Source organism: Fusarium subglutinans (assembly GCF_013396075.1).
Source record: "Fusarium subglutinans strain NRRL 66333 chromosome Unknown NRRL66333_c0000036, whole genome shotgun sequence".
NCBI lineage: Eukaryota > Fungi > Ascomycota > Sordariomycetes > Hypocreales > Nectriaceae > Fusarium > Fusarium subglutinans.
The window spans coordinates 188,343-210,425 of record NW_023502099.1 but is presented as its reverse complement, the minus strand read 5'-3'; the positions used below and the strand labels follow the sequence as shown (position 1 = coordinate 210,425).

General features: G+C 49.2%; 7 protein-coding genes across 7 annotated transcripts; 3 read left to right on the top strand and 4 right to left on the bottom strand.

The window, feature by feature from the left end:
• Positions 1 to 511: 511 nt before the first annotated feature.
• On the bottom strand, positions 512 to 1,810 carry FSUBG_4093 (uncharacterized protein; the record flags this gene model as incomplete). The annotated part of the gene is made up of 4 exons (XM_036682045.1): positions 512 to 1,222; positions 1,277 to 1,351; positions 1,402 to 1,536; positions 1,613 to 1,810. The coding sequence occupies 4 exons, from the start codon at positions 1,808 to 1,810 to the stop codon at positions 512 to 514; spliced, it is 1,119 nt and encodes a 372-aa protein (XP_036540400.1).
• A 1,327-nt stretch (positions 1,811 to 3,137) lies between these two features.
• Positions 3,138 to 3,656, top strand: FSUBG_4092 (uncharacterized protein; the record flags this gene model as incomplete). Its single annotated transcript, XM_036682044.1, has 1 exon — positions 3,138 to 3,656. The coding sequence occupies one exon, from the start codon at positions 3,138 to 3,140 to the stop codon at positions 3,654 to 3,656; it is 519 nt and encodes a 172-aa protein (XP_036540399.1).
• Positions 3,657 to 4,423: 767 nt separating this feature from the next.
• On the bottom strand, positions 4,424 to 5,746 carry FSUBG_4091 (uncharacterized protein; the record flags this gene model as incomplete). The annotated part of the gene is made up of 3 exons (XM_036682043.1): positions 4,424 to 4,969; positions 5,024 to 5,665; positions 5,720 to 5,746. 3 exons carry the CDS (start codon positions 5,744 to 5,746, stop codon positions 4,424 to 4,426), a joined length of 1,215 nt encoding a protein of 404 aa, XP_036540398.1.
• Positions 5,747 to 7,362: 1,616 nt separating this feature from the next.
• FSUBG_4090 (peroxisomal membrane protein) lies at positions 7,363 to 7,995 on the top strand (the record flags this gene model as incomplete). Its single annotated transcript, XM_036682042.1, has 1 exon — positions 7,363 to 7,995. One exon carries the CDS (start codon positions 7,363 to 7,365, stop codon positions 7,993 to 7,995), a length of 633 nt encoding a protein of 210 aa, XP_036540397.1.
• An 875-nt stretch (positions 7,996 to 8,870) lies between these two features.
• On the bottom strand, positions 8,871 to 12,391 carry FSUBG_4089 (uncharacterized protein; the record flags this gene model as incomplete). The annotated part of the gene is made up of 5 exons (XM_036682040.1): positions 8,871 to 10,282; positions 10,954 to 10,982; positions 11,469 to 11,897; positions 12,122 to 12,205; positions 12,255 to 12,391. The coding sequence occupies 5 exons, from the start codon at positions 12,389 to 12,391 to the stop codon at positions 8,871 to 8,873; spliced, it is 2,091 nt and encodes a 696-aa protein (XP_036540396.1).
• Positions 12,392 to 13,951: 1,560 nt separating this feature from the next.
• Positions 13,952 to 16,794, top strand: FSUBG_4088 (heterokaryon incompatibility protein het-E-1; the record flags this gene model as incomplete). The annotated part of the gene is made up of 4 exons (XM_036682039.1): positions 13,952 to 14,433; positions 14,495 to 14,916; positions 15,045 to 16,737; positions 16,791 to 16,794. 4 exons carry the CDS (start codon positions 13,952 to 13,954, stop codon positions 16,792 to 16,794), a joined length of 2,601 nt encoding a protein of 866 aa, XP_036540395.1.
• A 5-nt stretch (positions 16,795 to 16,799) lies between these two features.
• Positions 16,800 to 21,826, bottom strand: FSUBG_4087 (beta-glucosidase; the record flags this gene model as incomplete). Its single annotated transcript, XM_036682038.1, has 7 exons — positions 16,800 to 16,828; positions 16,867 to 17,327; positions 17,455 to 17,758; positions 17,836 to 18,116; positions 19,167 to 20,472; positions 20,637 to 21,746; positions 21,802 to 21,826. The coding sequence occupies 7 exons, from the start codon at positions 21,824 to 21,826 to the stop codon at positions 16,800 to 16,802; spliced, it is 3,516 nt and encodes a 1,171-aa protein (XP_036540394.1).
• Positions 21,827 to 22,083: the final 257 nt, after the last annotated feature.

Below are 22,083 nucleotides of genomic sequence, written 5' to 3'. Positions count from 1 at the left end.
AGTCAAACACGATGGTTAATCAGTAGCGGACCTCCGTTTCCGACGGAGTTGCCTTGGCTGGGGGAGCTAAGCCTGCCATATTTCCGAACGAGATGGCCTGCTTCGTTGATCTTTTGTTGTGGTGTGCTGTAGCCTAGGGCTGAGCGTTTGATGTCTGGCTGTGTTGTGCATCGCCACGCAAAAGGGGGAAGCAGATTGACGACATTGCAGGGGTCATGTCAGGTTTGGCGATACAGCCACATACGTCGATGTTGCTTGGGGGCAATCACCAGAGCCGCATCCTTTGAAATCTAATGTTTCCTGTAGCCAATCAGTTGATGTCGATATGGCAAAGGCGTTTAGATATCGCGCCAGTTAAACAATTGAGGCAGCCCCAGAGCGAGGCCATCTAATTACCAAGCACCATGTCAGCTCAGCGGTAGTTACAACACAATACGAAGCCTGTCGCTTTGAACATAGTCCGAATGTTTCATGTAGAGTTTTCCTCATCCCGTCATTGATACGATTATGGTTAATACAAAAAGCCATATCGGCCTTGATCCAGACTAGTCTCATCCCAATGCCTCATCCTCCCCAACTCGAATCCATACGAATCCGCAACAACCGAGTTCATTATGACTCTGACATTGCGAAGGTCCTCCTCACTATTCTGCACGCAAAACCATGCTATTTGAAGTGGATACACTAACAGCAAGGCGTAACTCGCCGAAGCATCACCACGAAGTGCCCAGTTTGCGAAGCGACAGATCTCTAGGGCCAGGAACTTGTTTTTCGAGTCTTGGTCGATGTTGCTTGTCCCCTCCATGCTGTCAATCGGAAAGAGTGAGATACCCAGGTATTCACAAGGTTGTACAAGACATAAAAGCATGGCATAGCTGATTGCGAGGGCAACACATTCCATAGGGTCGTCCGGAAGAGGGATACCGCTGTTCTCCTTCATGGCCGGATCAGTGGTACATACCCATGGCATGTCGCGGTACCATGCATGCAATTTGTCGATGAGCGATTGTGTTCTGTTCCGCAAAACTTCAACTGCAACAGGGTCTGTCACACTCGCCTTCCGTATGTTATCGTAATCTGCAATAATCCCAGGCGGTTGGGCGAAAATGTCGTACAGAATATCGATCTTATCTGGAGTTTCACCTTCCGGAAGACACCTCGTGCTCTCCCATTGCGGCTGGTCGAGGAAACAATGGCGGCGTTGATGGCCCGCGGAGAGAGTCTTCATCCAGTTAGTGACTGCTTTCCAATGCTCTGTCAGTTGGCGAATACTCACAATGTAATACCGTGCCGCCTGCAGTATTTGCCTTTCGGCTGGCGTTCGCCACGGTTTTGGACCTCGAGCTTGCATCTAGGAGTCCGGTGAGCAAAAGGGCAAAGCCTAGCCGTGAAAGGACTTACCAATCTCCCTAGACCATCATAATGAAGGAGCCAAGCAGTCGGCTGAGAAAACACGACGTTTTCGTACACACAAAGACACATGATGCTCATTAGGGTGCCCATTTCGGTATTTAAGTTGCCGATGTCCGTCCGGAGCTGAGTCAGTGCATGAGAGTAAAGTCTTAGCCCTTGTTCACAGGCATTTCTATCCCGGTTCGTTCTCCCAAAGTACATCGCGGCCAGTGCCTGTACGCATGATTGGTGTAGTTCCGAGTGCTGGCCCGTCAGTAGTTCTGAAAGTATTCCTGGACCCAGTCCTGGCCCGTAGCGCAAGTCCTCTGGTGATAGCTTTGAAAGTGTGTAGGGGAAGAACAGAGTATCCTTCTGCGGTACCAGGCTGACTATCTGAGGCTTGGGGTGCCTTGGGCATTTTATCGAAGCTCTGCCATTGGCGATACGACTGCATTGTAATGTCGCAGATTTCGAAACAGGCTGTGAAGGACAAGCAGTAGTCGAAGTGAACCGAGTTCCCTCGTCGACAAACTTTAGTTGACTATGATACCCTGAACAAGCAAGACCTGCATTTTTACATCGTTGGCAATAGGGTTGCTGCTCATCTACCAATAGTCAGTTTCATCAAACCACTCAACTCTCGACACCGACATACCGCATTTAACCTTGCGCTCAACACAAGTGCCGCACCGTTTTATACGTCTTCCGTGTCGAGCCATGTGGAGATGAGCAAGAAATGAAACAGAGAATGAAAAGATTAATAAACAAGAATAGAAAAACAGGTTAGATCGGACCCGGAACCACAGAGTCGGGTTCGTAGGGCTGTGAAAGACAAAGCTTGGCTGCAGGAAGGGTAAAGGTTGGACGGGGGCCAGGTCTTGAAATACCCCGTAGGGAAAGCGATCAGACGCTAGGACGCCATGCTACGGATCCAGTTAGCTTGGGAGGGGACGTGGCTTCTAAGCGCGTGGAGCTGTTGAGGGATTCGCTTGGCGATGTGGAGGTTCTAGAACTGTAGGGGCAGACAGCCATTGACAAATCTCAACTGGCACTTGGTTCTCTCAGCTGAATTGTCGTAGGGTATGTATCCGGGAGTGCCGACATCCCAGTAAAGATCATGTTGCTTTGTCGATCAATAGCTATGTTATCGGGGCCATCAGAACCCTTTAATGCTCTTCAGGGCCTTTTGACAGTCAGCTAGCCCCCAAGCATATGAGACATTTACGTCACGATACCTGTCACTTACCCTTCTGAGCATGCCGAGCTGGCCTCTGTTAAGGTTTGCTCCATTGAAGGATCGCAGGGGTGTCTCTCTGAAATACCTAATCTGGCTAGATTCATCGTTGGGGGAATATCGGCTGGCAGATGCCGGGGATTGACTCAGCTTAGTGTCCAAAAAGGACAATTCGTCTGCCGCTTTGGCTTAAACAAAGTAAAAATATTGTATCATAAGATTTTAGAACGATAATCATCATTATCGAAAGTGTAAATACGAATTCCTTGGTCCAGGCAAATCCACGATTCTGCGGGGCAGCGACGCTGAGCCCCCTTGATTGGGACGTTGCTGACAAGATGGCCTCAAGCCTTGTACAAGCCTCTTCCAGGGTCCAGACGTATATAAGTGACGATGACTTCCGCATTCTGAACATGACAAATTGAGCAGACCCAAGTTCTCGAACAGCGTTGTGCATTCCACTCCGAGTCTAATTAAAGCATCATCTGTCAACTCCTTGTCAAAATCCACCATGCTTCTCTCCTCAATTAGCCTCGTATGCTTGTTCCAAGGCATCTTGGCACAGACAACCATCATTACTGGAGAAAACAACAAGAACTGTCCTGGCGTTCTCAACAATCCCTCTGATAACAGGGCGTACTGCTGCGTCGGCGGCAAGCTCGACCTCAGCACCTGTGAAGGGTGGCCCATCTGCACTGGCAGTTCTTGGGAACCCAAGTCAATGAGCTGCTACACCACGATCCCTGTCTCGGCATCCGACTATGACTCGCGTGTCAAGAGTGCAAGCTCGAGGTACCTGAATGGTGCCGAGGCATCGGCTACTGACGATGCGTCGTCCGCAACTTCAACTGGTGATGGCGCCAAAGACACGGTTTCGAAGACAACCACCAAGGGAAGCGCGGAACAAACGGCTTCGGAAACGGGCTCTGCGGCGAGCTCTTCTCAGACGGGCAACGCTTCAAACATGAAGACGCCGGGTTCGGTGGGTGGGCTGTTGGGAGGTTTCATGGCAATGTGGATGATCCTGTGAAGCGCTTGAGTTAGCAGGAAGTCTGATATATTTGGAAAAACAAGTTCTGGCGATATATAGTCAAGTAGCCGCTGCAGAGGGCTTAAGAAATCCATAAGATGTTGTGACAACTGACCATCGCCCTTTGTTGAGATGCTTTGACCAGACTAGGAAGATGAGAGTGGTACTCGAATCAGTATTCATTTCCTGCCTGTTTTAAAAATGATCCAAGGTTTCTCCAATCTGCACCCGAACCTTGTATTGCCTGGCGATCTTGTAAAGACTTTTCATTGTGTTGATGTTGGTTCGTTGTTGTTGTTGCTCACTGAGGCCCCACCTCCTTACCTCTCCGCTGTCTTTGGCAAACAACCACGCAGGCACCATCTTGAGCCCCAGTCACGATGCCTTCAACCACATACGACCATACCTGCGGTAAAGTACGGGATCCCGTCTGCTCTCCCTTAGTCAAGCCCGCAAGGGGTGGATTAGTAGTTGGGTCGGAGACGACCAGCGAATACCTGCTGTTGTATGTTTTTTGTCTTATGAACAAAGTGTCAAAGACATGCAACTCTACTGCACTTTCATTTTTGACTGGTTGATTTAGTATCAATTATCCTTTTACGGAAGGGTACTTTTGAGGTGGCAGATGTTTATTGCGGTTTCAAGGTACTAGTTACGGGACTATATAAACCCAATTATTTTGTTAGACTCCCTGCTAGAACATCTATTGCCAACACCCTTCCCATCTCAATAACGGCTCACTCCAGCCAACCACTCTCTATTCCTACTCAGAATCGAGCAACTCGGAGCTCGTAAGGGGTCTCGCCTTGAGTTTGTCTGGTGACTCTGTCAACGACGATAGACCACATGAGCTCGATTTGTCCAGTGTATCGAGGATCTCCAGGCTGGTCGCTCTTGACCTTGACCCATCGATGATGAGGCTGAGCGGGAGGCAGGTCCTGGTCTTTGCGAATGATCCAGACACGGGCGACGAAGTCTGAATGGGTGCCTTCAAAGAGCTTACGCTCCGGCTTGTCGACAACCGGGACAGTCGTTGCGTCTCGGACCTCGAGGGCGGAAAGAGGCGAGAACCACACTTCCTTTTTCAGCTGGTAGTAGAGAAAGCCGGCCCAGAAACCGCCTCGGGTCGTCTCGGTTTTGTCGTAACCGTATAGGCCGACCAGAGGCCGAGCGGGAGGCTCGAAAGGCACCATAGCACCACTGTTAGGGCAGCGATATTCGTTCGGGCCAGGAGGAGGGGACGTGGCGCCGTTGTTCCAGACCTCGCTGATGTGCTGCCCAGGGGCGATGTCGTTGGTAGGAGGGTCACCGGTCTGTCGGAAGCGCTCATCGAAGCAAAAGCCCGGAATCCACTAGTCATCCGGGACTTTCTTCGCAACAATGTAGAGCTCATCGACGCAGACGAGCCTGCCGAGCCTTTTGATGCTAAGGTCGGGGATAAAGCGGTCGTGGTTCGACAGCACTCGAGCAGGTCTAATAGTACGAGGTTCGTCGGGGTTGGTTCGGCCCTGCCACTTCTTCCGCCACAGCTGCAGAGAGTCTCCGGGATAGTTTGCCTTATCAGACCTTGAGGAATGGTGATGGACGGGCTTGTCGCGCCAAACAGAGAGAATTCTCTTGACGGGAAGAATGTCAGAGGAACATCCAAAGCGAGGTAGCTTCATGTCCCAGACTCGCAGAGTATCCCGGTAAGGGTCGATGGTAAACGCCCTGCGAGAGGGTGGGAAGATGATAGCGCCATGCTCGGGACGCCACTCACTTCGAGGGGGCTGAGGCTGAACGATCGTGAAGGCTTCAATGAATCGCTTCGCTTTGATTGCTTTATAGATCATACGGCATGAGAGCTTCAGATTGAGAAGGCTCTGCTCGCCGGCAGACGTAATAGGGCCATACTTTTTTTCTGCATCGCAGGGAACGGTGAGAGGGCAGATACCGAGAATGAGGAATTCCAAGATCATCGACTGCAGATCTGGAGCGAGATCCAGGAAAGATATATTTCCTGGAACTAGCTGAAAGACACGTGTTAGTATGATGTAAATAAGTAAGTAAATGAGAGAGCTTACTCGAGTGCCAGTGACAGGAGGATCCATGGTAAGACCGTGAGATGAACACTGAGGGACGGGGGTGAAGAAGGAAGAGATTGGAGGGGAATTTTGGAATCACAGATAAATATCTGAACGATAGAGAGTCACCCACAGAAGTGGGCCTTGCTACAGCCACCAGATTCAGTGACGTCCACTTACGCAGCAGCAGAGCATTCAGGAACGTGCACGAGCAAGTTTCTCAAAAGCACAATACGAGTAATCGATTCAGGGTCTTATAAGCACGGTATGAGCTCTACGAAAAGCAACATCTATAACTAGACATAAGTTGGATCCTCTTTACTTGCGTAGTCTTTTCACCTGAAGGCTGCTGTTGAGGAGTGTTGATGAAGCTACGAATAACACTCGATCGCTTCGATTGCTGGGAGCAGCATCACCTACATATGTCCCCACTAGACCCAACTTACTGATACACTTCCTTCAGAGTGTGAATTCAGGCACAAATTGAAATAAAAGACTATTGCTTGTGCCATTGGAGACATCCCAACAGCTAATCGGCTGTAGACCAATGACTGCGGACAATGGCATTGGACAAAACACATGGGTATTGGTGTAAGTGTTGAGATTCTCTACCGCTCTGGTGAGTTTGAATTTTGCCTAAGAATGTGCATAAATAAATGTTGGTACCTGTGATTTCCTTATTCCGGTGAGATATTGTCAAGCATCATGGCGAACAAAGTTACGGCACCCTAAAGTTCAGGACCCACCAGTCTCGGGGGCAGAATGTAGACGTTGGTTGGAGTCAATCAATCATCCCTTCGGGCGAATGGTTTAGTGGTATAATACTCCCTTAGCAAGTTCTCAATGAGCGTCATTTGGGAGTGGTCCAGGGTTCGATTCCCTGTTCGTCCAATGTTGGTGGTTAAATCCCACTGTCATCCACATTTTTTGTCATTTTGTATCGTTTACCGCACCAAATGTCTTTTTGGGCGTGTCACCTACCCAGGACAACAACATATAGCCAGAGAGATTAAGTGCTATACTTTTGGCTACTTGTAACTTTTTTTTATAAATAGCTTGGCGTTGAGTGTTTTGGAATTTTTGCCCCGTTTCAAGGTCAATCAATTGGTGACCTCCAGTGTGTCATTGAGTTTCAGTTATGAATTCACGTCTTATCATCGACGTCTCATGCGTATTTACAGGTGGCGGGGCATTCCCCTCTCAACCATCAGCCTTGAATCCCACTGAGGCAAAATCACGAACTTGTCAGGGAATTTATCGATGGCAAGCGCGCAAATGTTTCAGCAGCACGTATTGATCGAGCAATTGTGTTAAATATGCTCTGCAACCCCAAGGAACGAAGATAATACCAGTGCCCTTCAGTCTCAGCCCCCGCTGAAATTGATTGCTACGCGACCCACAAAAGGGACAGCTGTTCTCATTCGTCAAATTTCAGGGGGGGCCTTGCACAAGCCAGGCTGTCACTAATCATCTTTGGTCATCTCTCCCGCTTCTCCAGATCAGATCCAATACATACACACGTCGACACCCACCACCATCAGCCTTGTCCCTGTCCCCGCCTCACTTGTTCGCTCACTCGTTTGTCCCTCTCTCTCATGACTACGTAATAAGCCCCCTTTCTTTGTCCCCAGCGCCATTGCACCATGGTCCGCGCCCTCAATCTCCGCCTCGCCCTTCAGGCAACAGCTATCAAGGTCTCGGCAAACCTGGTCACCCAGATTATTATTCACTACAGAACACCAGGCGTATCGACTTTTGATGCTCAGCAGGTACTGGAGTTTGCTATCTATGGGTTCATAGGCTCTCAGGTCGGCAACATCATCCAATTCATCCTGGAGGACTGCTTCCCCACTGGCCACGCAATTAGGGCCAACGAGATCCTGCCGCAGGTTCAGGCGGATGTGAAGCAGGTTGAGGAGAAGAAGGACGATGACACGAGGGGAACGACTAGGAGATGGTTCAATATCAGCCCGGATCTCATTTGGCGCAACGTTTTGGCGAAGCTGATTCTTGATCAAACAATTGGTCTTGCCATCAGCGGGTCCGTCTTTCTCATCTGCACAAACATCGCACGTGTTTCACACCCCTTCCTCGTTCTGGAAGTAATCCGCAATCGACTTTGGCCACTCATCAAAGCTGGCTGGCATATCTGGCCGTTAGTCGCCATTTGCAACTTCCTATGGGTTCCCGTGCGCTCTCGGGTTTTGGTGGCAGTTTGTGTTGGGTTCGGTTGGAGTATCTTCTTGAGCGTCTTTGCCATGCGGAAAGGGCATTGATCGGGGTTAAGACTGGGTCTTTTTGGTCTTTGCGTTGTTGAATGGGTGTTTAGAGGAATTCCCCTGCGGAGCACTTTTCTTTGTATCTTGGAGTTAGAGTTTTAGAGTTATATGGGATCTAAATTTTGACCTCAAGTTTCTGTATTATGAGTTTCGAATCATGAAGACTTCCTTCTCAGAAGAAAAACATGCAATCGCCAGGTTCTCGGGCCCTATCATGAGCCAATATTCAGGCGAGGCTAGGATTGCTGTCTATTGGGTTTGATGGATTGGATGCCATGGTACTGACTAAGTAAACACCACGGCGGTTGCGGTGCAACATTATTCAGAATAAGAGGCTAAAAGCTGTGATGGAAATCTCAAAGGAGCTGCCGACTTGAAACAAACCAGGTGGCTACATGGAGCATTGCTGCAAATTCTACCTGCTTGCGTGTAATATCAAAAGCGCACCAAACATTCAGCCTTTGCAGCTAAGATACAGCCTACATTTGGCCTCGAGGCTAGAATATGGTGCATCCAGACATCAGAAGCTTAACTGACCAAGTCGACCACATTTAACGATGAGACTCATTCCTTGAGATCAGGGTGACTTGGTCACGGGAACGAGATGCAATCGGGGCCATGCATGACTTGTTCGAGGTGAAAGAAGACTTGGACAGTGGTGGAAAGAAGGTAGAGGTAGATGGCTGACTCTTTCGCATTATAACCTCATTGGGGTCGTCGAAGGGTTGCACAAGTCGACGCTTTGTCTCAATTTCTTTCCCGTTGCCTTTTCCGAGACCGATTGCGATGTATCGTGACACAGGAGTTGGCAATGAGCTGAAGTAAAAATGAATTTCGTCTCAAGTCTTCTCCATAAATAAAGGATGAAGGCATTAGTATGGCAGAAATTGACTGATCTTAGGCCACGATCGATCGGCCACATCATCATCGACACCCGGATCGGCTTTCCAATACTGTTCGAGTATTTCCAATGCCCGTTGCGTATTCAAAAGCCCAAGTGCAGTTGAAACACCTTGTAATGAAGTCTTTATTCTTGGCCTATCATCGCCCAGCGCGTCGCATCCCGCAAAGAACAAGGGTGGAGTAAGCAGTGTGACCGGCGTGAGGCCGTCTCTTAGTGTCAGACGCTCTGAGCACTCGAGAATCTGATTGACGAGGTTCTGCACGAGAGGTGACGACCTTCTCTCGTGGCGTAAGCGTCTGTGGATGAGGAGCAGACCGGTGAGCTGCCAGATCTGATTCGATAACCGGTATTCGCGGACTTCAGCAACAGATAGGACGCGGCCGCGTATTGACATAACTGGAGGAGGATTCGCTTGATCACGGTCGATTATGGATTGTAAATAGTGGAGTAGCCACCATACCTCGGCCTCGACTTGACCACCTTGCGATGAAGTCTCAGACGCTGTTCCATCGTTGTTGATATGGCATAATCGCGCGATCTCTTTGAACACTCCAAGGAGGTCCTTTGTACGCGCAAGATACATATCGATGTACACAGGCTCGTCATCTGTGTCTGATGCGAGTGTGGTTGGTGAGGGGATAGTCGACTGTTGAGGGGCGAGATCACTCATCGAGTGACAGACCAGCGATTCGGTCATGTCGAACCATCGTAGTAAAAATCGCAATTCGTCTGTCGGGTTCTGTGAAAGGCCCTTGTCATGTATTCTAGAGATGAGCCCTCGCGCGCCGCGGAAGTGAACGCTCCATCGATCCGGACTGGGCTCGCTGGCGAAGACTTCGCAAACGAAGAGCGCTCTTGATGCAGCCAGCAGTGGAATAAGTTGTTGATCCTCATCACACTCCGAAAGTTTCTGGCAAAGAGACCTGGAGCTGAGAGCTTGAAAGCCAGCAACAATGAGCGCTTGTGAGGACTGCTCCTCGCTGGTTTTGCAAGTCGCAAGTCGGTGAGTAGCGGCTAGCGCAACGATGCCCTGCAGTAAGGGCTCATTGAAGACTGCCATTGGTAAGATGAGTTCGCATAACTCATCAAAGATCTGTGGATGTGGCGCAAGAACTTTGACGGTCCTCTCGGTGAAGTACTGCAGGCCTGATCGATGCAAGGGTGATAGGTGACCGAAGAACTCAACTGACGGAGTTAGTGGAGGCATTGACATTTGCCGTTGGCTGACAACAAGTTGAGAAGACTCCGGGTCCTCGGGTGGAGAAGTTGTTATCCATTCTGGCTCATCGATGTTCTGATCTGGAGGAGGCGATGTAGCCTTTGACGGGCCTGGTCTAGGAGTAGAAGGGGAAACATATATGAAGTTCTTATTGTTTAAATCTGAGATTGTTAGTACGTATGCTGTGCAGTGGATTACTGGCATGCCTAGTCTTTGTACGTTGCCTTCATTTTGTGACAAACAATCTCCAAAAGGGGACCGATTAAATGGCCTCCCTCCCCAGCGAAGCTTCATACCGTATTCGCATTTGACCCCAGCAGTCTGACATCTCTGACACGAGGGTCTCTCTTCACTGCACTTCTTTTTAAAGCTCTTACACCTCGCACAACCAACCCATGATCGACGCTGCGGTGGCATCACAGGGGCTTTGAGTTTGGGGCACAGAGCAAAACATGCTGCTTTGGGGTTATGTCATTTGCTAGGGGACAAATGAGGGCGGGGGAAAGTTGAGTTGGTGATGGAACGTTTCGAGGCGGCGAATGGAGATAAGGCTAGAGACTGCGCTAGAACGGAATGGGAAGGATCAGGCGACTGATTGCTTATCTGTGTCACCTGCACTGATTGTCTTGCACCTGAGTGACTGGTCTTATCAGTAATGATAAGAAATGATGGATACGCAATCATCGACCAGACTTCTTCAATTTCTTGACTATCATGAACTTGAGTACATATGATCTATATGCATCAATTGGTTGTCTGTCGAGATTGCTTTGCTGTCTTCAACTTGCTGTTTGTCCATGACATGCCAAACGTCTTCACCATTCAAACAAACATCCTCTGTTATCTGAGTTGGCACCGAGCCTGGATCAACTAGTAGGCAATGCTTCGCAGCCGAAAAGGGCAATCTTGGCATAGTCTTTACCGGGAATGTTAATGTGACTGAGAAGCTGTTGCTTTATAGAGATAATAACCTTAGGGAGTATTATAAAACCTGTTTGCCTAGATATATGCCTAATAATATAGATATTAAGGGTAATAAAGATAATAGGGAACCTATATATATAGTCTTAAGCCTTCTGGCTTATATAGTCTAGGCTAATAATAGTTTAGATTACTATAGATATATTATTTATAGAGTTATATTATAGTGTATATACCTTTTAGTCTCTTTTCTTTATATTATTTTAGTTAGGGCTTATAATAAGATCTATTGGTTATTATAAAAGCTTATAGGTCAAAGCTTATATTGGGGGGAAAAATATTATATTGTTATTTATTATCTATATTCGCAGCCTAAAGCTTAACCTTATAGGCAGCATTCATCCCTATTGCAACTAGTAGGCAAACCGAAAGTCCAGTCGCTTATTGCTCTCATCCTTTGTGGTGTCAAGATAACGCTTCTTCTGTTCATCATCCATGGCGCCCCAAATCTTATCCCGGCTCTTGTTTCTCCGGATGTAGTAGGTTCTGGTCAATAAATACAACGTGATGTTGAGCGCAATGATGGCCAAAAGATTCTTGTTTCCTTCCCGATATCTTGGCGCGTCATCTTTGCGGTAGACATTGGATGCGATAATACCGGCAGATTGATGTAAACAGCTCCCGAGACTGTCCTCTGTCCTCAGACGAACGGTATTAGAGTTGCGTAAGTTCCAACTGACTTGAATAGGAAGGGCTTGGAAGACAATGTTGGTTAGCAATGTGTAAGTCAAGAGGAGAGTAAGCTCACCAGTCGGAGAACCAAGCAGCAATGTCAACACTGCGAGCGAGACCCATCTGTTGACCGTGCTCATGTCCACGACGTATAGATAAATCATGAACGGAAGTTTCCAAGCCTGAACGGCTAGACCAAGCAGGGATCTTTCATTCCACTTCTCAGCGAGGTATGAGATCAGCAGCAAGCCGCCAATGGGGAGGATCGTAAGCGGGGGATCAAGAAGGTCAAGCCGATGGCATAGATCGGCCAGAGGTCATAGTCCTTGAGCGACGCCCATAGTAACTTCGGAGTAATGTGTTGGCGGTTATGCATGTCGCCCTTGCTGGGATCGTCACGGATGACTCGGTGCACCACAATACGTTTCTCTCTGTACACAGGTCAGTCCTGAAGGCATATCCATCTCTGGAGCGACTTACCGCTCAGCGAACCCACCGTTCTTACCACGGAGAATGCCTGAGGCTTGAGTGGGTCCAGTGGGCATTAGAAACCAAGCGGAAACGCCAACCGCGAGCGTCAGCAGGCCGTATTTGGCACCACCGTCAGTATAGTACATGAGGCGAAAGGTTTGAAAGGCAAATCTCGAAAAGGAACAGCCATCTCCAGCCCTCGTACCTGTGCCAGACTCTCAGTTGGAGGAGGCCTGCTCCGAGAAAACCACTGATAATATCGGTGACGTGATAATATAGTAATGACAATGGTCTGGAAAGTGCGCTTTGATTAAACTCGAACTCCAATTGATGTATTGCTAGTCGTTGAAAATCCACTCCACGGATCCCTTCCGCCGCTCACGTCGCCAGGTACTTTCAAACTCATCTTGATGCGGTGACAACTAACGAAGTACTTGAATGCGCCAATCCTCCGCCTTTCTCTTCCTCGACTCGCCCCACGAGGATAGACTACCGGAAATGGCCGCAATTAATGTATTTTCTTGAGCTTGAGATGCTTCGTCCAAGTAAGAAAGCTTTTTGTTGATCTCCTTTCGACCAAAATGCCAGTTGTGTTTCGAATTCCCTAAAATGCCTTCTCTAAGCATGTGCTCGTAGCTAGCTGAGGCAGAAACCCTTTCTTCTCGAAGCCAATAATGGCGTTGCATATTTCGATAATAGAAATTAGGTATTCGCAAGTAAGGGCCTTTAAATCCGAGTCGTGAGGAAATAAATGGACTCGACCTCGTTGGATGATAGTTGCGTGTCCTAAACGCATAAGCAAGAGCGAAAGATGTTCGAAATAGGATAGATGACTAGTCGCTATCTATAACCCAGACTGGCCAGGAAATTGAAGCGATATCAAAATGGCTAGCATTCTCACCTCAAGAGACATTCTTGTAAGAGGTTAAACCTGAGATACCTAGGTACCTTCCTTGATGTAAAGGTATCTCCCGTTTTGGCATAGTGGTATCCTTCTACAATTCTCACGGTTGCCCAAACGCCACTTGCGATCATGTTCTGAGATTCACCAACCAAGATGTCCCCAGGTTTGACAAGTGGCTGGATCTGATCTAAGAACTTGAGAAGTCTTGTACCAAAAGGTTTCCAAGAGGTTTAACGAAGTCGCGAACCATCTCGATTGATTTTCTCCGTAAGACGGATGACGTCGATTTCGGAGGGAGGAGAATGCATTTGCCATATTTTGAAAATTGGCCGGTATCATTCGTCAAGTGCAGAGATGCGTTCTGAGATAACCTTTGCGCGTTTTACGGCGAGGGCTAAAGGCGCCGTAGCAGGCACTAAAGAGGACATGATGTCCTCGTCAGAAGATACTCTGGCTTAACCGCAAAGGAATTTATCCTTTTGCATGTGGCAAGATGAGAGGAAGAAAGGCGGCAAGTGATTCTGTACCTTGTGCTAATGTAGTCTGCCTTATCACGTCACTGCAAGATATGTGAGGGGTTCTCTGGAAGCACCTAATTGCTGATAGGCTGCATAAAGTACATGGGGGTTGAAAATGGCTGAATCAGCAATAGATCACCGCCCCATGTTTCCCAACATCACCGCCTCATTTTATCTAACATTACCGCCTCCCTAGTAGCACACAACAACTGTCGCGTGCGCAATCGGCTGCTTCATCATAGCAATATCTCTTCATTACTTTTTATTGCCCTGGACGAACCAAGATGGATCCCCTCACGGCGCTGTCATTGGCAGCCGCGGTGGTTCAATTCGCTGATTTCGGCGTCAGACTGCTTTCGAAAACCACGCGTCTCTATAAATCTGCCTCTGGTGCTGGACGCTCCACGGTGGAATTGCACATTATTTCCAGTGACTTGAAGGAGCTTATAGACAATGTCGAACGGAAGTCGGTCCCCCTGGCTCATCTTGGCGGACATGTCGACGCCTCGAATCGACGCCTGTTAGGGATTTGTGCTCGGTGTAAAGAAGCGTGCGCTAACCTGGACGACGCAATTATGGCTCTAGAGAGTCGAGGTTTGACAAATTTCAATTTTAACTACTTCTCTACTGATAGTGCTGGACAATGGCATGAGAATTTTGCCGCCTCGCTCAAACGACTATGGCGGGCGGATAAGATTGAGAGCTTGGGAAAACGGCTCTCTGACATCAGACACTCACTTATGGAGGCATTCTTGGAAAGCTTATGGTGAGAAAAGCATTTGGTCGAGTGATTTGTAACTCAAAGCTGTGACTAATGCAACGAGCAGGGAGGAATCCAAAACGGGTTCCAAAGATGTCCACCAGCTATCAGAGCAGCAGGTCGGCATGATGTCAACCTTGAGTCGAATCGACGAGAATACGAGAACGCTCAATCAGACTCTGATGCAACTTGTGCATCACTCCAAGGCGGAGAGCACCAATCGGGATGCAACTTCTTTGTTCTGGTCGTCCGACTATCAGCGGCCTGAGGTCGGATCTTCAGACGCTACAAATATACTAGGACTTGACCACGGAGAAAACCTGGTCGACAATGCTGTCTTTTGCACGACTACAATCATTGAGAGCCTTAGATTTGAGGATGCTGATCACCGAGAGCAGGGTATTTCGATGTCCTTCGAAACTACATTCGAATGGGCATTCGGTGAACCCCCGCGCTTGGACACCGGTGATCCGATGTGGTCCGACATGCGTAGCTGGCTTTCTTCTCAGCACGCGGATGTATATTGGATAACGGGGAAGCCTGGCTCTGGGAAGTCGACCCTATGAAATTCCTCGTCTCACACCCAAAAACGAGGAGTTATCTAAAAGAGTGGGCAGGCTCCAAGCCTCATCTTATGGCATCGTTTTATTTTTGGAACCCGGGAAGTCACTTACAAAAGTCCCAAGAGGGACTTCTTAGGAACCTCCTTCGTCAGTGTCTTGAACAGAATCCCAAACTTGCTCCCAAGATTTTCCCTCGCCGTTGGGCTCTGCTGAAGCTCTTCGGACGTCAGGCTCTCAAAGTAATTCCACCGTGGACGTGGGAGGAGCTACTCGAGGCGTTCTCGGCCTTGGACATCATGGCAGGCCGCGACAGGGACTTCAACCTAGCCATTTTCATTGATGGAGTTGACGAATTCGATGGAAAGCACGACAGACTCATCGACCTCATTAAACTTCTTCATTCCCGATCTAGCATCAAAATTTGCGTGAGCAGCAGGCCCTGGAACATATTTGAAGATGCCTTCAGGTGCAATCCCAGTTTACGGCTAGAGGATCTCACTCGAAATGATATGTCGATGTTCATATCTGGGAACCTGGATAAAAACCAAGCTTACCGCGACCTTCGTAACGCCTTTCCCACCGGAGCTAGCCAGATACAGGGAGCCGTTCTTGAGAAAGCGCAAGGAGTGTTCCTTTGGGTATCGGTCGTTGTTCGTGCTATACTCGAGGGTCTGACAGAGGGTGACAAGTTATCGGATATCCAAGGAATGGTTGACGAGCTTCCGAGTGACCTGTCGAAGATGTACACCCAGATATGGTGCAGAATCAAGTCAGACTATCTCCGTCACGGGTCACAACTATTTCGTATCTACGAGTGTTCCACGAGCCAGGTAGATGCAATTACCCTGTGGCTTGCAGATGAAGAGGACCCCTTTGAGATTGATATCGAGTCTATTACCCCTGCATACAGAGCTCATGTTATTCAGTCCATGAAACGACGGCTAAACAGCAGAACGAGGGGCTTATTGGAGGTCTCATATGAGGGCAATGTCTGCTATCTTCACCGGAGCGTCAAAGAGTGGATACAGCCAAGATGGGGGGAAATGCAGTTATCTTCCGAATCATGGCTGACATTCGACCCCAACCTTGCGCTTTTAAAGGCGAAAGCGGTAAAGGCACCAGATAAAAGTTACTGGACCGCTCGCTACAACGAATTCTCTCCGTCCTTCTGGGAATTCGTGAAGGAGTGCTTTGGCTATGCATCACAGGTCGGTGCCTGCGAGCAGAATCTGGCCGTATTGGTCAAGTCGCTCGATCTACTTGACAGAAATCTTACCAAAGTCGCTATGACTGATACCATAGGAATAGCAATGTCTCTTCCGACACTTTACTCTGACGCAAGAATTAATCCCAGTCGACCCCAGGACCTCCCTCACTGGGCAACCTGCCAGTGGAAAACCAGCGGCCACCGAACACACTCTCCTCCGTTTGCCAACAAGCAAGTCGACTTTATATATCTCTCTGCTCAGTTTTCCATTTTGCCCTATGTCTCTGCCAAGCTTACTGAGAATCCGGCCATCCTCAACATTAGCACTGAGAAATCACCCCTTCTAGCCGGAACTATTTTTGGTTTCATGTCTACAGGGTCCGATTTACAGACTCGGTATGAGCTTGCACACATCCTAATCGACCAACACTTGAAGATTGTTGATCTGGATGACTACTCGAGGAAGACTATCGGGGAAATCTACAAAGTAGTCAAGGGAAGGGCTGCCAGAGGCCCTGAGACCTGGGAAGCTATAGCTAAGTTATTTGAAGATCGTGGGTTGGATAAGCCGACAACTTGCTATCAAACTGCAGGTAGCCGACCTAGAGTAAACGGCAAGTGGTCGAGATTTCTTAAAACCTTTATTAGCTAAGGATCTTTCGCCCGTACTAGGTGCATAGCTTCTGGGGTTCAAAATGTCGGCCATGGGACCAAGGAGGGCTTTGGTAGCTGCATCCTGGAGAGATGAGGCCACGAGGCTTTGGGTATGAAGCTGTGGAACGGCCATGGCATCCGACATGAGCAGGCCATCAAAGCCCATTTCAGATCTGAGCATACTCTGCAGAAGCTGCTTGTTGATTGAAATGGGTACCCGGTCGATGCTGAAGTACGACACCATGATCGCCGCAGGCCTTTCCCTGAGCACGCGAACGTAAGGAAGGGCGAGGTCGTTGTACAAATGATTGGTGCCACCCGCCATGCTTGCAGTGTTGATACCACCCGCGCCTTCTCGGTAACGAAAGTGCTTGTCCATCGTGGCGACTTTGATGAATCCGTTCTTGTCTTTCTCTTCCATGGTTCGGACATACTGGGCTGCGAACTCGCCGACGAGGTAGACATCTTCACCGTAGCTGGTAATAAATTATTCAGCAACACGTCTTATGCATCAGGTGCCGTTAATGCTGCGAGAATATGAGAAAAGAAAGCTGTGCTAGGAAAGGAATTGCAGTGTTGGGGGGCGGGGCGGTATACACTTACGTCTCACCCACACGGCCGTATCTGGGATCCATGGCTACATCCAGCTCGGGACTTAGTACCCAGTGCGCCCCGAGAGCCATGTTCTCGTCTCGAATCGCTTCCGCTACTTGGCCATACAGATCTAGGTCCCATGTAGTGGAGAGTGACAGTGTTGCCGGGAACAAGGTCCCACCGGGCACATATATGGAGTTGACCGAATCTGTGACTGTAATGTATGGAACTTTGCCATTCTGCATCTGTTCCTGTCGGACCTTGTTTGCAAATGGCAACACCTTTTCAGCAGGATTCAGTTGTGAGCCGTAGCCTGATGATTTATTTGTCAGCATGGGACTTGTCCGTCGAGATAAAGCTTTATGCACTTGTGCCTGGCGAAAGACCTACCTAGTATACCGTGTTGCAGAGGATACAGTGCATCGTATGCAGTCTGGTTGAAAGATGAGTTAGGATCCAGAAGCTTTCTTATACCACCTAGCTGAGCAATCTTCTCTGTCCATTCAAGTGTAGGCAAGAGAGCTTCCGCGCGCTCGGCTGGGGAGAGAGCTTTGTTCTTCCAGGCCTCGCTGTTTGGGGCTGGTGCCGCGATCACAGTGTAGGCCAAGGACCCAACAAGAGCTAGGGGCGTGACGGAAAAACGGAACATCTCCGCAGGCCGTTGAGGGTGACTTGTGTAGAGGTGTAGACAGGTAGAGCCTTGAGGGAGGTACTGTTAGCGGATGGATCTATACATGGGATGACATAGTTCTTATAATTTTCTTTACAGGGCAAGGCAGCAAAGTTGTGAAAGCCAGCATAACCTCTTCAAGGCAAATCTGTATAAAGATGGGGCATATGGCCTTAGCTCGCTTGTGTCATTTCTGTACAGATGACGAGCCAATTGATGGACCTGGCTGAGCCAGACCTTTCCCGCCAACATTTTGCTGGATGGCGATGATCATGTCTTTGACCATATGCATGATCCGTTTCCAATAAGTCCGGATAAGAATCCGGGGTAGTACCTCCGTATCTCATTCGATAGATATTTTGTCTGGGATATGAACCGACAACCGAACAGCGTTGTGATATGCCAAATTCTGACAGTGTGACTTCGAGAGTGAGGTGAGCCTGGAGGCCCGTCGCTCGGACAGTACATATCCATCTTAGTCTCTTCTATAACCCCTTTGCAGTCTAGTCAAGGTGGTATTGACCCGGTAGTGCCCCGGTATGTGTATCTCGGCCGGACTTTCTGCAAATGGTTAAACCACTTTCTAAGGACATCGGCCCTCCAAAGGCGCAATCACACTCACTCGACGAGAATGGCTCGTTCCCGTCTTTAAACAAGAATGAGAAAGATTGTTAAATTACAAGGTGAGTATAATGTAAGACAGGTTTATCCTGAACTGCATCAAGTCATGCCCATCACCTCTCGTATCTCACAGCAACACTAAGACGTAGGATAAAGTGTTTCTTAACCGGATTCTAAGACGAAATACCCCAGAAACAATACAAAAACGGCGCATGTTCCTCACCAGACTAAGTGTTTCCTGATGAGTTGGCAGTAGCAACGATGTCGTTGGAAGATCATTAAGTCTAGCCTTTGTAGCCGAAGCAATGGCTAAATGGAGAGCTACAGCGTTACTAACAATATTCCTTCTTTATATATATGAAGAGACGAACTGCTCTTCCGGTGATAGAGCAGGCGCGAGAGATAGTCAATAACATGATTTGCCGCTTACGTGCTTTTGCTCAATTCCACGAGTTGATCCTCGAGGAGCCATGCCCAATCCTGGGGAGCCCACCACGCGAAGAGACCCGGCACAGCATGGCTGCGAGTGCTCGTTGGCTCCTGATCTTGAGACTTGGCCGAATAGGGTCGAGACTTTTCTTTTGTGGCATGATTGTTGTTCGTGGAGTACGTTCTCCGAGTAGGGATTGTTGATTGCAAACTGGTGGTCGCATCAGCGGGAGCAGTCGATGCGACAACAACGCAAGGTCTTTCCTCTTCAGAAGTTCCATGGCTTCCCCGGATGGGAGTATCGTGTTGGTCACCATCCATTGTAAATGGTGGACGCCGAGGTGTCGTATCAGAACCAGGGGTTGCTTCGTCAGTATGCGGCCCCTGGTACTCTTCGTCATCGCCTTCGACATTTGACAATTCAGCCCGCCGCAATAGACTATGTACAGCTAGGCGCTGGCGAGCACGCACAGCTTCGGAAAAGTGACCCTCTGATCTCCTTTGACTCTGTAGCGAGGAAGGTTGGAGGGCCTTACTTTGTAAAGCCCGACCCTCTGTAGGTTCGCTGTTCATCGCTGGTACAGTTGCTGGGCAGGAACCAGGTGTGTCTGTCTCGTTTGATGTGATTCCCGAGAAACCTGGCGGGGTTTTGTTAGGCATAGCTCCCACAAAAGGTGTTGCATTTGCTGCGGCAGCGGTTCCCTGGCTCGCTGGAGTTCCAGCGGCCTCGGGCTGACCGCCAGGAATATTCCGTCTCTTCTTTTGCTGCTCTGAGAAAATGGCGATGGACTCCTCCAGCTCCCCAAGGACAGGACTAACAAGCGCTGAGAATCGGAAGAACCTCTTGAGCGCAGCTAGGCAAAGCTCGGCACGACTAAGAGCGAATTCTGGTGACGGCCGAGCAGGTCCTTGACCGAATCGAGAGATGAAGAGGATGAGGCGGGTGGCATGATAAGCACAAATAGCTGTGTCGAATTCAAGGAGATGGTGTTGCGTGCTGTGCTGGTTGAGCGCGGTGAGGATATAGATGATTCGCATTGCGTGATGCAAGCACTGAGCCTCAGCAGCAAGAAGAGCCTGGTGGTCGTGGCCAACGAGCACGGCAGCGGGAGCCGCTTCTGAGTACCCAGGCAAAAGGATGCGGTTGATGTCGCAGTGTGCTTGGTGCCAGGAGATGTGGGCCAGCAATAGGCGAGGTAGCCATCGGGAGGTTGACCTGTCTCCGTTGCTACTGTTGCCAAGGGGGTCGAATGATTCGTCCGCGCTCAAGAGAGCTTCCAGGATCGGTGCTGGTTTCTCCATGCATGCTAGTGTTTGTAAGTGGTGGCTGAAGAGGTCTATGAGATTACACAAAGGCGTTTCTAGCAGCGCGATCTTCCTGGAAAGCTTCATTACATCACATCGAATTGCTTCCAATTGCATAACGAGCGGGGGGCTTGTGGCGTAACGGTTAGACCGTCACTGGCCTGACCAGAAAGCTGACTAGGCAGCTGAAGGTAGTGGTGAATTACGAGGAGAAGTGCCTGGAGTTTGGTTATACTTGGCGATTCGAGACTTTGCCAGATGCTCTCCTCGGCTATCCTTATCCACGTATCGTCAGCGGAGGTAACAATGCGGCCGAGCGCTCTTTGACCCGAGTCCTGTCGACGATCAAGATCGAGATTAACTTCTCTGTGCAGGTACAACATTGCAACTGCACAAATAGAGGCAGGAAGGGCACGATGCACATCATGCGAACGGCACCTTCTCCTGGTGGCTTCTGGATGTAGGAATGCGTATGATGGCATTGGATAGACGAACTTGAAGAAGACATCAAGGAGCGTGTCTATTTGGTTGCGGCTCGGGCCAACATACCCTGAGCCTCTTGTTACAGACTCTGTTGATGATGGATGCCATGATACTGACGAGTCTGCGGGTGAAGACAATGGTATCGTTGTTGTTTCTTCGTATCTTGCAGGATGTCTCGTAGATTGACGCTGCCGATTCAGTTCTACCCTTTGCAGCTGATGCTGTTGATGCTTCAGTCGTTGATCGCCCTCATCCTGTTGCTGACGCTGTTTCTGGTGAGTCCATTCCCGCCTATCTTCCGATTCCGGTTCCAGCTCCGGTTCTCGTCCTTTCTCTTGTTCCACGCTGCATTGTTGTACATGCTGATGCTCGTGCTCACGTTCATACCCCCCATCAATGATCAGGTCGTTTTGGTGATCATTTTCAAGCTCCTGCTGCTGCTGATGTCGGTCTTGCTCGGCTAATTCTGTGGTGGAAGGACTGCTTGAGTTTTCCGAAACAAACTGTAAGCCTCGTTCTCTTTCTAGAAAGGAGCATTCGCGTTGCTGAGGTGCCTCCTCCTCCAGTGTGGTCCCGTCAAGCAAGTAGCCTTCTGGAGCGCGTCGATAACGCTTGAGCGGCGGATAAGTGCATCTGATGTCCTTCTGTTGACATGCGACACATGCTGGAAGCGTCGCCGAGCACTTGATCTTCTTGAGACGACAGGAAGAGCAGGCGCGAGCTCCTCTCAGACGTTTCCTTGACGGTGACGGCCTTTCGTGAAGCTGGTAGTCATCATGATTGAGAGAGCAAACTAAACCTAGCCGTCCACAATTGCGACACGTCCCTGGTTGTTTGTCACAGCGTACCTTTCGCTGTTTGCATTGAAGACATGTTTGAGGGATGTGGGTCTTGGAATGCAGTTTGAAATAACCAATATGCTGTTCGTAGTCCATGCCATTCTTCTCATGACCGATACTTGTCGGCTTACGAATTGCCCCAGTTGGTGATGTCGGGTGTGAATGATTTGGACGGAGAGGGAGCTGAAGTGACCGTGTTTGCGGGGAAGTGGAGAATTCCCAAGGGGCCATGGCGTGCTATTCTCCCCAAGTGACGGAACCAACTGAATTTAATTTAGGGCGGGTCTGAGT